Source organism: Mya arenaria, chromosome 11 (genome assembly GCF_026914265.1).
Source record: "Mya arenaria isolate MELC-2E11 chromosome 11, ASM2691426v1".
Taxonomy (NCBI): Eukaryota; Metazoa; Mollusca; class Bivalvia; order Myida; family Myidae; genus Mya; species Mya arenaria.
In genome coordinates this window covers 3432972-3448709 of record NC_069132.1, presented here as the reverse complement: position 1 = coordinate 3448709, position 15738 = coordinate 3432972, and the positions used below count along the sequence as shown (strand labels likewise).

The 15738-nt window shown below is 36.7% G+C and overlaps 1 protein-coding gene across 2 annotated transcripts in view; it reads right to left on the bottom strand.

Annotated features, from left to right (window-relative positions):
• Positions 1–15738, bottom strand: part of LOC128208922 (muscle-specific protein 300 kDa-like) — a 183828-nt gene that overhangs the window by 127004 nt on the left and 41086 nt on the right. Inside the window, exons 9-29 of one of the 2 annotated variants that reach the window (XM_052912641.1) lie at positions 15480–15571; positions 15116–15133; positions 14543–14680; positions 13852–14163; positions 12481–12762; positions 11938–12237; positions 11082–11215; positions 10523–10706; positions 9921–10244; positions 9507–9656; positions 8443–8745; positions 6988–7149; positions 6488–6708; positions 6107–6215; positions 5449–5769; positions 4984–5160; positions 3873–4013; positions 2345–2665; positions 1813–2139; positions 1192–1503; positions 35–997 (exon numbers count right to left, since the gene is read on the bottom strand). In XM_052912641.1, the coding sequence (XP_052768601.1) occupies positions 35–997; positions 1192–1503; positions 1813–2139; positions 2345–2665; positions 3873–4013; positions 4984–5160; positions 5449–5769; positions 6107–6215; positions 6488–6708; positions 6988–7149; positions 8443–8745; positions 9507–9656; positions 9921–10244; positions 10523–10706; positions 11082–11215; positions 11938–12237; positions 12481–12762; positions 13852–14163; positions 14543–14680; positions 15116–15133; positions 15480–15571 (5291 nt within the window). The remainder of the gene's footprint in view (positions 1–34; positions 998–1191; positions 1504–1812; positions 2140–2344; positions 2666–3872; positions 4014–4983; positions 5161–5448; positions 5770–6106; positions 6216–6487; positions 6709–6987; positions 7150–8442; positions 8746–9506; positions 9657–9920; positions 10245–10522; positions 10707–11081; positions 11216–11937; positions 12238–12480; positions 12763–13851; positions 14164–14542; positions 14681–15115; positions 15134–15479; positions 15572–15738) is intronic. The other variant, XM_052912640.1, reaches the window with a different exon arrangement.

Genomic DNA, 15738 nt, shown 5'->3' with positions numbered 1-15738 from the left:
AAAGCAGAGAAGTAAATTCTAACTTTTTTCTTACCTCAATCTCCCTAACCAGGTCCTTGACTCCCTGGAGACTGGACTGTTCAGCAGAGGCTGTTCCAACCTTCTCCCCAACATCGCCCAGTTTTGACACCAGGTCTGCCCTCTTTGCTTCAAACTCCTCCCACAGCTGGGCTAGCTCTCCTAAATGCTCCTGCTTCTGCTTGGAGTTGAACAACACTGAATCACACATGGAGTCCAGGGCTTGTAGTTCTGAGCCAAAGTGTAACGTCCTTTGAGTGGCGCGGTCTTTGATTGTCAGTTGTGAGGTTGCCATTAGTTCATCAAGATCTTCTGCCTGATCTGCCCACTTCCCCATTTCTTTTCTGATACCTTGGACCTCAGCATTAATTTTGGCAACTTCTTCTTCCTTTATATTGGGGTTGGCTAGTTTAGCTCCTAATGTCTTAAGTCTAGCTTGAGCATCTTTGTGAGAACCTTGGTATTGGTCCCACTTTTGGCACAAATCATCACGATTTTTCAACAAATCGTCTATTTTAGTGTATCCACCCATAACTCGGTCAAATCTGTCCCTAAGTATAGCTGCCTCGTCTTCATTACAATGAGCCACAAGTTCCTTAAACTCAGCACACAGCTGATCAAAGGCAGGCTCATTTTCATCACATTCTTTCTTCAGAGCCTTAAGTTTAGCCATGGTTTCACCGACCTCATCCGAGTAAATCTCACTCCCAGTGTCCAACTTCCTCTGTGCCTTTTTTATCCATTTCTCAAACTCCCCAAGCCTACCATAGAAGTTCTGCCTATGTCTGAGAGCACCTTGAAGTGTGTTCTGCCTCTCTGAAGCATCAGCGGAGACTTTGTCAAACTTAGCCTTGACATTGTCCTGTCTGGCCTTGAGATCAGACACGCCTTCTGGTGTGGCATGTTGTCGGACCTGCTCAAACTGCCGGTGCAGGGCATTTAAGTGGGGCTGCTGACTTCGGATCTCTTCTTGGAGAGTCTGAAATGTGTATCAGGAATTTAACAATAGATTCAGCATGTAGATTCTTTTTGTCTAAGATATGCGACATGTATAAAAATTGTCATATTCCTTACTCATAAATTTAAAATTGTTAAAGGTTCTTTACAAGTAATTTTGAATAAAAACTTATTTCAAACATGAAACATCTGCCCATAAAGGGATCCAATACTCACCTTGCATAGGGCCAGTTCATGATCTAGAACCTGAGGGTCAGTTGAGTTAACATTTGGCTCCTGGGCAAGGCGGTGCTCAAATTTCTCGAGGATCTCCTCAATGTTGTTTGCTTCCTGGTTGTATGCGACCCAGGCACCCTGCATCTTGTCAACCCGCACGCTGCGCTCCTCAGACGCTGAGATAACGTCACCCCAGCGTCTCTGGAGAGATTCTAGCTCACGCTGCATGTTAGGCTGGTCCAGAATGTAGCCAGCTTCTGTCGTCATCTTCTCAAATATGGGAATGTTCTCCTCACACTCTCTCAGGAATCCCTGGGAATATGGAAAGGATACATGCATATTTAGCAAAGCTATTTTCAATGATGAATCAAGGAAACATTTTGGCTCAATGGGTCCTTTCAAGGTTTCATGCAGCTTAATAAATGAATCCAATTTCATAGCTGTTTCCTATGGAAATATTAGACTAGTGTTACTCAACAACCATTTAAATTTAAACAAGCATGAGTCAAGCATTATATATATGGCTAGTGGTAATGTTAATTTAAATCAGCATATATTTTCATATATCAGCATATGAGATACGACAAACTTTCCTCTCATAATCTTTGTTTTGCCCCTAACCTGATGGAGATCGTACAGCTCCTTCGCCTCCTCAAGACTGGAACATTTGGGCAGTTCTGTGGCGCAGTATTTCTCTGCCTTCATGATCCACGGCATCAGGTCCTGGGCCAGGTTTTGGTACATCTGCCAGTGGGCCACGTTAGATGTCAGAGATGAGCTGTGGTCCTTCGCTCGGGCACACAGGGCCTCCCATTGGCGTCTTATGGTTGCCAATTTGGATTTAAGGGCAGCTGTTTCACGAGATCGGAAATTCTGGGAAAGTCCTTTGGCATCCTTCTCCAGATTTTCTAATGTGATATGGTTTTCATATACTTCTGTAGAAATAGCCTGAAAATAAAGTTCAAATGAATGTATGAATTTTCCGGTCCAAGCCTGCTAGTTCTGGCATCGCAAGGTTAAGAATACCATACATGTATATCAAGCCTATAAAATTTGAAGGATAACCTAAATTTCAAGTAACATAAAAGTTTCCCTGAAAGCATTTAAACATTTATTTTTAACAAAATGAGACAACTAATGGGTAAGAACAAACCTTTGCATGTTCAAGTTTCTCCTCGGGTGTGCTCGTCTTGTTATCATGAACGTCATTCAATTTCTCCTCTTTCTCATTCAACCAGTCACAGAAGTGGTTTAGCCTCTTGTAATACTCTGTCCACTTGGCGATGGTCGCCTCAAGGTCAGCAAGTTTGGCATTCAGACGAACGGATACGTTGTCAAGTCGTTTGTCAATGTCGGTCATCTCGCCCTTAAGTGGACCCCGCCTCTCTCGGCTAGCCCCCTCACACAGGATAGCATTTAGCTTTTGGACCTCAGCCAGACTGCCTTTCAGTTTGTTAAGGGTCTGCTGCAACTCCTGTAAATCGGGATAATTGTTGTTACTTGTATGATTAAGAAAAACACAGACCAGCTTAAAGGTTTAAATTAGCTGATTACCTTGAATGAAAACAATGATTTAAAAAAGTTTGGAATTTGAATCTCTCTCACATTTATCAAATGCCTTGATCCACTTAATCTTTACTTCAACTTAAAGGGCTCCTACCTCTGATGATCGCTAAATAATCTCTAAATTATGTTTAAAAATTACCAACCAATACACAATACATTCACATACAGTATATGGTATGCACAAATTTGTTTTTGCAACCTTACAAAAATGGAACAAAAAAAGAAGCTTAACAACATCTAATAAATAGGTTTAGTAACTTAGTAATTAATGTTTTCCTGGTTACAATTCACCAAACTTTCACCATACCCATCAAAAAAAAGTAGGAAACAGACTTGTAGCAAAGTACAAGGAGACTATCTAATCATAGGAACAAGAACGCCCTCAGCAAACGTCAATGCAACTGTGTTTGTTTTATCAGTCAAACAAGAGCCATTACTCATCAACTATTTGAATATTCAATGAGAGTTAAGGGCTTACATGTACAGCTGTGTATTGTCTTTGGAAAGATGTGTACCAAATTTCATTTAAATATAAAGGATTTCAATTTATAGCAAAAGTTTTAGCATGATAATGCCGACGACACCAAGGCTATGACAATACCTCAACTTATTTTTCTAAAAAAAAACAACAGTTGAGCTAAAAACTCAAACTAATTTGGTCTGGTGTACAAAATATCGAATACTGGCCTTCTTATGTGTAACTAGTTCCATCTGTGAGTGCACAACAATACAACCATGAGTTCAAAAATTCAAAGTGTTATATGTAATGATATTTTTCCTATCATGTTCAGTTAAAAATACACGAACTTCTCAAGGTCAATGTTTTAAAGGAAAAAGTCAAATGCAAGATTAAAAAAAAAAACAATCATAAGAAACAGAATCAAATGGAAAATACAAAGCAGTCCCTTTTCTCTTGCAAGATATTAGACATTTAATTAATGACAAAATTATGTTTTTGTTTTTAAACTTCCCCAAACCATAGACACTTCCCTTTGTGTACACAAAATGAAATGGAATCAAGAACCAATTACAGAAAGGCAAGAATATATATATTAACCCATTATTATTAGAACCAATCTACTCTTAATACCAACTAAACCACCTATCTACCGTACCTTTTTAGAAGAGAAGTCTTTCTTGGCCAGCTCCTGCCCGGTTGTTGATGGCGGTTTTTCCAGCTCCGCCTCGGCTTTCTTCATGAAGGCCACCATCTCACTCTTCTCATTTTCATATTTCTCCCAGTCAGACACCGTTTGCTAAATAGGAAGGAATTTAATGAAGTTTTCATATTTAAAAGCCATTAAATTTTCTTGCATATGAGTCCTGTCTAGCCTTTTAGACTATCAACATGTGGGTTTTAAAGGTGCACAACATAGTTTGATGCAAAAAAATGTTTGAATTTTAATGCCTTATCATGCTTCAATGATAAAAACAAAAAAACGTATGATTTCTGTAAAAAAATAATATGTTTTTTCATCAACCTATAATGTGCACCATTAATGCAAAGCATTTCCTCCTATCAATTATGTATAAGGAAAACTTATCCATAGACACCACTTAGACACAAAAAAATAGATGAATTGTTAACCCTTTACTTTGTTTCAAATTTCAGGGTATAAAATATTAGTACCTGGCATAAGAGCTAAATCTAGTAAGTCCCCAAGATATTGACTGAACTGTTCACTCCTCCTAAATCTATTTTTACCAAATTACATTTAACTATCACCCTGTCAGTATAAACAATAATCATGAACATCCTTTCATATGTTATATAACCTATAAATCTCTGTCCTGTCATGGTTTGACAGCTTAACACACAAACCATTGAATTCCAATTAACATTCGCACCATCAAAACATTGCATCGTCCTGACCATTTCAGCTGAATTTTCCTGTTACAGGGTCTAATATTGATTTCTGGCAATAGCACTATAACAAAACACAGGAGCCTCAAATGGGAATGGTCTACAAGACTCAGATGATTAAGAGAGGTGGTGTGTAACAAGAAATTAACGGAGTGGAAAAAGTATGGCCTAAAACTTTTGCTCTATTGAGGAAAATGTATGAACTAAATGTTGTTAACTAAATTGAATTTTAGCAATAAAATTTATTGAACTGTGTAATGTAATAAACAATCTGAATTTTGAAGCAATGAATCAGAAAAAAAATCCAATCTTTTTATATCTTGAAAAACAAAACACGGATATAAATGTAGACTACATCCTACCTTGAGTTTGGAGTGCTTAGATCTGGCTAGCTGCTCTGTATCTCTAAGTTTGTTCTCCAGTTCATGTATATTTTGAGCAATAAATGTTGGGGCATTGCGCTCCTTCTGGAGACGTCTGCCGGCCTCAATATCGGCCAATATGGATGATCTTTCTGTGTCAAGTCGCGTCATCAAGCTCTGTGTGGGGAATACATTCATTGTGATCATAGAGTAGATACTCCACAAATAAGGTTGAGATTTGTAATAAATATCATGTGAATTAAAGAGTTATTTGGTTGATTTAAATTCACAGCAATATTGAAAATGGACATGTATATTCCATAAAAACTTCATCAAGATCATAGCACATCTGAAACTAGCTAAGAAGCCTTTACTTCAAAACATCAATAACCAATCTGTTGTAGATTGATAATTAAACTTCTGTAAAGTTCCATAATGTTTTAATAAAAGAAACCAATAGTTCACCTCATGTTCATGAAGACATGTTCTTGCATCCTCCAGTCCATCAATGAAAGGCTGGTCACCTGCTTGTTTCAAAGCATCGTCCAGCCAGCTTGACCGCTTGTTCAGGTTGTCACGGAAGTCGTACGCCTTTGAGAACAGCGCTGACTTATCCGACGTTTTATCCATGGTAGGCATTAGGTGGTTGAAGCGTTTCATCATGTCATCAAGACGCTTGCGCTCATTCTTCGCGTCTGTGGCATCAGAGTCAACCAGGAGTTCTTCCAGATTTTCCTTCAGCCATTTTGATTGTTCTCCAAACTTGTTCATGTTCTTCAAGGCTCTCTGAAAAGTTTAAAGCAACATGCCAGTTAGCCAAATATTTTAATCCAAAAACCCTTCACTCTTTACATCATTAAACTCTATTTCATTATTTAAAAAGATGAATTACACCAGCAAGATATTCTCTACTTTCAAGTTATCATAAACATTAGCTACATGGTTTAGCAGTGTTCATCACAATGTTTTACTATAGGCCGAATTCCTTCCTCTTTTTTCCCCATTTACAGTTCTCAGTAATGCCCCTACTTGAACCAGGGACAATCAATAGAGAAAACCACAGTGACCAAAAGTAGTGAAGTATTCTATGATGCAGTTATTTAGCACTCAGTTTTTGCCCTACCTGGAACTGAGCCTGTAAGTCCTTGTACTCCTCACTTGACAAGTCTTCTCTCTGTAGCTGCTTTTGAAGATCTTCCAGACCCTCCAGGAATGCTCCAAACTCTCCCAGCCTGTACACAAACACAAATATAACCGTTGAAGAAAACTTGTCTTACATGAGAACTGTCTCCCTTACACTTTCTTACCTGTGCACCATGCACCTTTCTTACCAATACTGATTTCTCACACTTGTACCATTCTAATCAATACATCATTCATCTCATACTGTTCTTTATTTTGTTTTTAACTATAAAAATTGCATCTGCATTACAGCATTGAACCAAAATGCTGCTAAACATAAGCTTAATGAATATCACAAATAAATCAGATCAAAATTCCTTACTTGGCATTATATTCCTTCCATCTCTCAGGAAGCTGCTTAAGAGAGAGCAGAGTGCCATCAATGGCTTCCTTAAGCCGGTTCCAGCGTTCACGATGTTTGTCATACTGGTCACGTAGTGTGTCATCTCGAGCATCATGTCGTAACAAGTCCTTCGACTGACTGTCCATGGTGTCTAGGCACTTGATGCACGTCTTTTGAAAGTCTCCTTGGTGGAACATTTGCTGGAATAATAGGAAACAGGCTCGGGTTGTAATTGGGAAAAAGTCACATGATTGTAATTTGAAATAGGATTGAATATTTAAAGGCTTAGAAACAGGCCTCAAATGAAATTTGCTTTGATCATTTGCCAACTATCAAGGTAATTATTTCTTTGCAACTATAGCCTCAAAAAATAGAATTGTACAATTGTAATGGTACAAGAATAAATAACAACTTAACACAAACACCTATTGACTCTATTTCATATGCCAGAAGAGTAAAATCTCATACTATACATGTACCTTGTGTTTCTGAAGCGTTTCCTTGACATTTTCCCGCCTCGCCAGCTTCTGTTGTTGCTGGTTGATAGTTTTCTCTGCGTTTTCCACAAGCCCAAGGAATTTCTCCTCTTGCACGGCAAACTCCAGCTTCACCAATTTGATTGGCGCTATAGCCTGGATTTGCTGTAAACCACAGTATGAACCATGTTAGGACTAAATGAATAAACTCATAGGTTTTATTTAAACTTTAATAGAGTGCCTGCTTCTTTAAAATTTCTTTTATCCTCCAGCTTAGCCTAAGCCAAAAATTACTTATCAAGCCAAAATGAGAGTGTGACGCCGAAAGTTGAATATTGTCATCCTATTATATTTTGAAACTTCTACTTAAATTTTGTACATTGATGAATAACTGGAGGACACAAAGGAAATACATCTCATTATGAAAACTGATTACTGTCTTATCCCTTTGTCCAATCTACAGTTGTTATAAAGATACATGTTTACTTTGTGTTTTGGATTTAGGGTATATCTACTTTTATAATTTTATTAATAAATCAAATTATATACTGATCTATTGCAAGATGAATGAAAATACACAATATGGATCAACACAACCTCTAGCAATGATGAACTTGTTGTTATACTTGTATTTTCTTAACCTATCCATGTATATCATAGTAAAAGCAACACTCCTCAAACATTTTTTTAAAGCAACACTACAGAATCAGAAATTCACAAAATGGTATTAAAATGCAATACAACACATGCCACACAGTTAAGGAAGGAAGCATCGATTGTTTCTGCCAATAAAAGTGCAAAAGTCAAAGCGCAAGAAAACAAGCAATGCCTAATACATTGTGGACTAATAAGAGAAAACAGGACTATAAAAAATAATCCAATTGATCAGGAAAATATAACACGTTTTGGCGTGCAAATCTATTCCAATATTTTCAGACAATATATAGAGTAATATCAGGTGTAACTTGTATATGGCTTATCTAATAGTACATGAATCTAATACAGTGAAAGGGAAAACAATCCTAACGATGGAAATGACTGCAAGCAGCTAGCGCAAAACTTCAAAACTAAGCTATAAAGAGCAGCGAATCAAAAGGCAGAGTACACTCACCTGACTTCTGATTTACTTGAACGTTATGCGTCCATGAAGACAAACTGTTGAAGCTCCAAAAAGCCGCGCTTTAACATCTAACTACATAACTCTTCAATAACAAGTCTAGAAACATTTGAAAAGTTACACCTTCCAAAAATTAACCTGAACCAAAATGATCTTTGAAAAAGAAAACGCGAAAAAAAAATAAGGCTTTGTTCCAGAATGTACAATCTCATGCGGTAGTTAGAGAGAAAGGCAAGAAGTACAAACAACTTGAGAAGGAGATGAAGAGACATGAAGAATGGAGGGTTGTCAAGTAAGTCAGAGCTGGTATCAGGCGAGCGGGGACAGTATGCCAGCCTTACCTCCCAACGCTGCTGGATATTCTCCATAGATTCTGTCAGTGCTGGACGATCCTCCTCTTCTAGGACTACTAGGACATCCTTGCATGCAGTAAGGTATTCCTTAAGCATGCGATCATCTACACGGACAAAGAACTGCTTGTGTTTACGTATGAGGCTTTCATAGTCATCTTCAGTGTCTTCTAACGCAGTCTGAGCCTGATCGAGCCATGCTTCGACCGTGTGCTGCTTCTGATTCAGTATACGCCATAATCGAGAGAGATTATCAAGCTTCTTCTCCCAGTCTTTTGCTTTTGATACGCAGCTCTGAAAAGGGGCAGGCGTTTCATGCTACTTGTAAAGAGTATTAAACATAGCACCATGCTAAAATTCTGACCACCATGTTTTCAGAAATGGGAAAACCCGATTTCCACTAAACAGCTGAAAGGAGAGGGCTTTCAATGAATGTTAATACTATTCTAATACTTAAAGCTTGGCGGTTTAGCATTTAGAATCACTCACAGCAAAATTTTAAAATTAAATCTAAATTTGAATAAAATGTCTACATGAAAATCATAAAAACTGAAGTATTTGACAGAGTTTTATACTTAATGACAGCACAGTGGCCTAGAACTAAGATCTACGAAGCAATGACGGTACAATGACAAGAAAATACGGCCAGTACTTCACATGGCTAAAGTGTTTTCATAGCAACTCATGCGCTGTGTAGCATTTTCATGCTATGATAAGTGTAAATCTATGCCATGCATGTTTTAACAGGCCTGTTTATTATGAAGACATCATGAACATTACATATTGAGATAATATCAGTGAGAATGGTGAAATCATTTATCTTTTGACCGACCAAAGTCATGAAAAGTTTAAGACTTTTTCTTCTGACTCGACTTCTTTCATTAAAAAGTTTCATCAAATCATTCATCAAATCATGCACTATTCTGTTATTTAAACATACTGAATACTTTCATAATACAAAAAAGCTATGAAGCTGTTCTCAAAATTTAAACAAGGTCACCATTTCCCACTGATAATCAATATCTCCACTCACACAAACACACACAAAAACATACCTGGAACTTCCGATTCATTTCTTCAACTGGAATGTCTATCACCGAGAAGTCCACGTTCTTCAGTTTTGGTTTCGATGTGTTGACTTTCTGGTACACTTTGTTCTTACTTTCAACAATGGATTTCTGGTATGTGATTTCAGAGAAAAACGCCTGAAACAGGAAAACATTTAACAAATAAATATTGTTACAACACATATTTTTTAAACATTTTAATATTTACATGTTTAATATTTTGAATATAGGGTTGCTTTTCTTAGAATGAAAAGCCATAGGTGTTATGTTCGAGCAAAAACATTCAACATTTAAATTTAAGTGTTTTTGAGAGTACCTCAAGTCAATCACTTAAATCAAAGTATTTTATTACGATCCATAATTTGAAAATGTATTATTCCAAATACAATACATCTCCCAGACCTTGTGTTTCTCGAGTCTCTGTTCTGTCTCCTCCTGTGAGCCGTCCAGCTTGTGTGACGCCAGCAAGACCTCGCCTTTCTCCAGCCATTTGTTCAGGTCTATCAACCCTGTCTCCAGCGATTCAACGTTTGGCAACATTGCCTTCAACTGCTTGGATTTCTCAGGGATTTCTTTCCGTAGTTTTACAAGCACCTCCTTCTGGATGTTGAGTGACTGAAGCATCTCCGTGACAACATCCTGTGAGCTCTCTTTGACAAGAGATTGGGCTGTCTTTGTCGTGATCTTGAAGTCATTCTCAATGGAAGGGATTTGAGCACCAAATGTCTGTAAATAAACAGGATAACACCATTAAGTTTCAGTTTACTATAAAAAATATGAAAATAAAAGAGAAAGCATTTATGTCCAAGGAAACACAAATAATTCCCAGTTTTGATAGTAATAAACTTATGAAACCTATCTACTTGGCATCAATGACAAATTTACCAAACAAGCTAAATCCTTTTTTTTTTGCAAAATCAGAAGACAAATATAAGAATGAAACAGAAGTCTACATCTTTATGTGAATAATGTTAATGACATGTCAACTCAAGACAGCAACTCACTTCAATCTCATTGAGGTAATCTCTGAGGGCGTTATGATTGGCAGGGACCTCTCGGGTGATGAGGTCCTCCGCATCTTTGAGCCATTGGGTTATACGAAGGAGCCCTTCATTGTACTCTTTGCGGGCCTTACCCACGACCTCTACCTGCTTGAAGTGCTGGAACTGATCAACCAGGTCCTTGAACCTGCAACACAAGTATGTAAGTAAATTGGGCTCAAGTTTGGAAACAATTTATACACTTTCAACATGGTTTACTTACAGATGTTCACTGGTGAAACTTTCAGTATACAAAACGTCAGATTTTATATGCATTGTCATCTTCCTGATTCCTTTTAAAGCAAATTAAAGGAATACAGTACCAAGACAATTATCTTAGGTTTTTAAGTATGAGACAAACTGTTCTAAATTTCAATAGTTACAAAGATATAATAGCGTGAACAAGTATTGATACAGTGTATTTAAACATCAATTTAAATATTTTTAATTTCATACATTGTTCAAATAAACTTTTACAGGTTTAACAATTAATTGTTTTTCAGTCCAGGACAGAATGAAGTACCTTCTGTTGATCATGAGGAGATTCTGTTTGATCTCCGAGGCAACAGGTTCCTCGGTGGTCTCTATGAGGAAGTTGCCAGACTCATTCAGGATCTTGTGTTTCTCTTCAAACTGGGCCAGGTCAGCAAAAAATTGCTGAAACATAAAAAACATGACCTTACAGTCATGAACACATTTGCTTTCTTCAAAAAAACATAACACAGAGTCTCATTTGGATTTATTAGCATGTAAATGATCATTTCCATTTCCCCATTTGCCTTTAAGTTTACACATTTATAACAGCAACTGCTTCCACTAGTTGGATCCAAGTTGCCAAACATCATAAAAAATGCATTAATAATGCATCAAAACCCTCAATAGGTCTATTGTACCGAACTTGGTTAAAGTTAACAATATTGTCAATGTCATCTTATTATCTCAACTATACTGAAAGTCATGTTTCTGCGCTACTTCTTACTTATATTGAAAGAACTGTTTCAGCTGTGCTTGTTTTATTCAAATATATAAGTACATCATAAAAGATTCACCTTTATAAGTTAATAAGGATGCCGTTAATAAAGTTCTGAACAATCAGCCAAATATACCCCAAGATAGGAAAATGTCTTAATCAACAGATAAAAATTATGCTGGCGGCTGTTTCAATACAGATCGTAAGGTTTAAGATTGTAAATTTCCAGACAAAAAAATTACTCGTTCTTGGAGCAAACCGTGTTTCAATAAAAATATCATAAGAACATTATTTTATCGTATTGATTCTGCTTGAAACCTTACAGGTTCCCCTCTTGAGCATCATAAGACTTAACACTACATATCTCATTGAAACGGGCCCCAGATGGTTAAATACTCCTCCAACTCACCTGTTTCTCTTCTGGTGACCTTGACATTATTCTCTCGCCATCATTCAGCCACACAGTGAGCACATCCATGCAGGCGTTGTACCTCCGCCAACACTCAATAACTTCTTCCAGCATTGACTGAACACTCTTTATCTCCACGGAGACCTTCTTCCACCTTCCATTGACTTCATCAAAGTAAGTGTTCATCTTCTCTACTTCAGCTTTGTCAATCTTGGCTTTTCTGTATGCATCGGCATTACGTCTGCATGTCTCATAAGTTTTGTCATAGTTCTTGAATAGGTTTCCATTTTGTACAAAGTCCTAAAAAGGGGGAAAACAAAGCCATTAAACATTTACTATGTGTAAATTTTGATTATTTTTGTGGATTTTCTGTCAACTTTATGTTATATATCTAAATTGGATTGCATGCTGTTAAATTATTTAAGAATAAATTATTAAAATCTTTAGAATGAAGTAAATTTCAACCAACTTTTCGATGGTATGATCCAGCAAACTGTTTTCTAAATAACTTCAATAGCACAACAATAACTTTTAAATCATTACCCTGTAGTCTTCTAGTAGATTCTCCACGGATTCCTGGTGGCCGTATTTCACTGTCCATATCTTTAGCTTGTTCTCTGAGGCAACTAGGTACGCGAGCAGCTGGTACTTCATCTCCTCATACTCGAGACGTCGTTCCCGGTGTGGTGCCATCGTGGCAACAGTCTGGATTCGCTGGTACAGGTTGTCCATCTGTGGGGCGGGGATAGATACACCCTCGTAGCGACCTGCCCTCTTCACCTGCATGAAAAACGTCTTTTGCGGCTCCAGGTCCTTGAAGAATTTCTGTAATTTGAGGAAAAACATACTTCCTTATCTATTATATTTATAACTGTATGTATTAAGACACTGTACTTTTGAAAAAGTCTAATAAACTGTATGTCTGTCTGTCTTACCACAAAAACCCTTGCAGAAGAAAAACTGAATTTAAACTGGTACAGACTAACGGACGCACACACATACACCGAAACGCCACTGAGACAACTAGGTCTTGCTCACCACATACGGGCATAAAAAAGTATACAAAACACATAATTTTTTTCTTATAATTGCAAAGTAAGAATATTTTTATAACATATATTAAAACTTTTGATTGCATTTTTTGTACTAGAATACTATATTCATTTTTTTGCAATACATTATTTTCCACTTCCTGACTACTTGCAAAGAAAAAGGCAATTGTTATTTTCTACTGCCATCACCATTTTTAAGAATTACTTTTATTCCTTCTAGTGAACAAAATACAGTTCAGAAAACAAAATGTATACAAGGTTTCCATGCAGATATGCAGTAAATAATAATAAAACCCTAGACAACAGAAGGGAAACACAAAAGTGATGAAGTAATGATCTACGAAACGGAGACTGTGACCCTTTATCAATAGAGTACCTCATCAATACCATGGTTCTGGTAAAGGTAGCCATTGGTGTAATAACACCACTCACTGGGCTAAAACAGTATTTCAGAATAGCACACACTGTTTGTGAAGTATGGGGTATAACTGACTCAAACTATCATCAGTTTTTGATAGCATGTTTTTAAACTGCCAGTGGCCTTTATCAAATAAATGATTTAAATTGAACTGATGAAATATGTTTGTTCCATAAGTTTGCTCAAATAAATTTGGCTCTCGTGACACTTCTATGTATGTACAATGGTTGTACCATTGTAACTGTTTCACATTACAAACATTCACAAAGCTTTACAAAGTATTGTTTATAGTTTAAAAAGAAGTCTGAACTTTTTGTAGAATTTTCTCTCAACTAGGGTTTCCTTTTTTCAAATATATATGAATATGTAGATGTATTTTATTTTTCAGAGCAACTGTTTTTATTTCATTGTACACAAATTTAAATGAATCCAACCCCGACATACCTTATGTTCCTGTAATATATTTCCTAGTTGAGCAGCCATTTCCTCGGGAATTTCCAAAAGTTCCTCTTCCTGCTCCAGAATCTCCTCTGCTTGGTTCAACCAATCACCAAACTTCCCAAGTTTCCCCGGCAAACTTGCATCAAGTTTCCACAACCAGAGGCGTGTCTGGCGGACAACTTTCTTCCAAACTTCTTCAAGGTTTTTGAATATTTCTGGGGTAATTTTCACAGCTTTGCCTGTCTTTATTTTTTCTTCTAGTTTGTTATATATATTCCCTCTGCGGTCCACTTCTGTTTTAAACGCTAAATAATCCTGAAAAATCAAAGCTTTTACATTAGATCAGTGTTTATCCATTAATTAACAGTAACTAACACAAGCCCACGAAAATCGTAATCAGCAAATGTTTAATTATTTACTAGTCATTGTTGATTTTCTCACCTATTTAATGATCTTTTTTATAACCATCAATGTAAGAAATAGACTAAATCAATACTCAGTCCATAGCTACATGTATATTTGGGCTTTGAATAATGTCAAACAATTTAACAACAAGGTCAGGGTCAATAAATATGTATTCCTGCTGGTTGTTGGTGAAAAGCTGTTCCAATATAGTTAGTTTATCTTCATCCTCAGTAATACTTCAGTTCAAGGTTATACTACACCCTAGATTAACAAGGTCAAGGTCACTTACCATGTATTCCTGATGTAGGTCAGTGACAGGTTGTTCCACTATCTGTAGAACCTCTTCGGCTTCAGTTTTACACCAGTTCAACAGTTCCTGGTAGTCGGCCATTTCCTGCTCAGCTGGAGTCTTCATCTTCTTTCGTAACTATAAAAGGGAAGTAAAAAAAGTTGAAATATTTAATCAAATCTTTTAAGATTACTTATTCACAAGGAATATTAAGGGACTGATCTTTTTAGAATTTCGAGGGAGAAACAAGTTAACAAGAAAGAAATAGTAGATTGTCCTGTTTTTAATGTAAAGTTTATAAGGAAAACAGTGCAATTTCTACGCTAGAGTGTAGTATAGATGCATTACATGACGCCCCATGACTTCTATACTGCACATTACTGCAAATACTCGATGTGTTACTCAAATACCTAAATCATGGAGCAGATGATACAAGAGTTGAAAAATGTGTAACTGTTGTATAAATATATTGTATAGTGTATGTAGTATCAGCATGTTATTTTTTGTACTCAACATATGACTACACTAATTTTCTCTAACTGGTAAGCAATGAAAATATTTATTCTTTGTTACCTTGGAAACATCCACTTTCTAAGATATTTAAAATATACACATAATTCAACAGTACAAGGAAAATATAAGTTGACATGTACAACACACAGGAAGACTTGGAAAAGCACTTATACAAAGCAATGACACATTCTGCTTTTATACTTTGCAACTCCACAGATATAAACAGAGATTTTGGATCACAAAAGTAAGACATCACTTTCAACAACATTCAAAACATATAGCACCATATAATTACATAACAAGAACATCACAAAACAGTAAGACTGAAACACACAAACATTCTATTGGGAGAAAGGAATAGATTAACAGAACATAGCTTGACTCGGATGAGGGCTCACTCTGGAGATGAAGGAAGGTAACTTACAGAAGGGTCCTCTCCAGCCTCAGGGTAGGCCTTTAAGAATTGAGCAACGTACGTCATCACAGATTTCTCATCTGGCTTTGCCACATCAACATCTGAAACACATAGATCGTTGCATTAATGTTGTGAAAAGTGACATTATTGGTGTAGTGACATTATTGATGTAGTGACATTATTGGTGTAGTGACATTAATGGTGTGAGTAGTGACATTATTGGTGTAGTGTAGTGACCTTATTAGTGTAGTGACATTATTGATGTAGT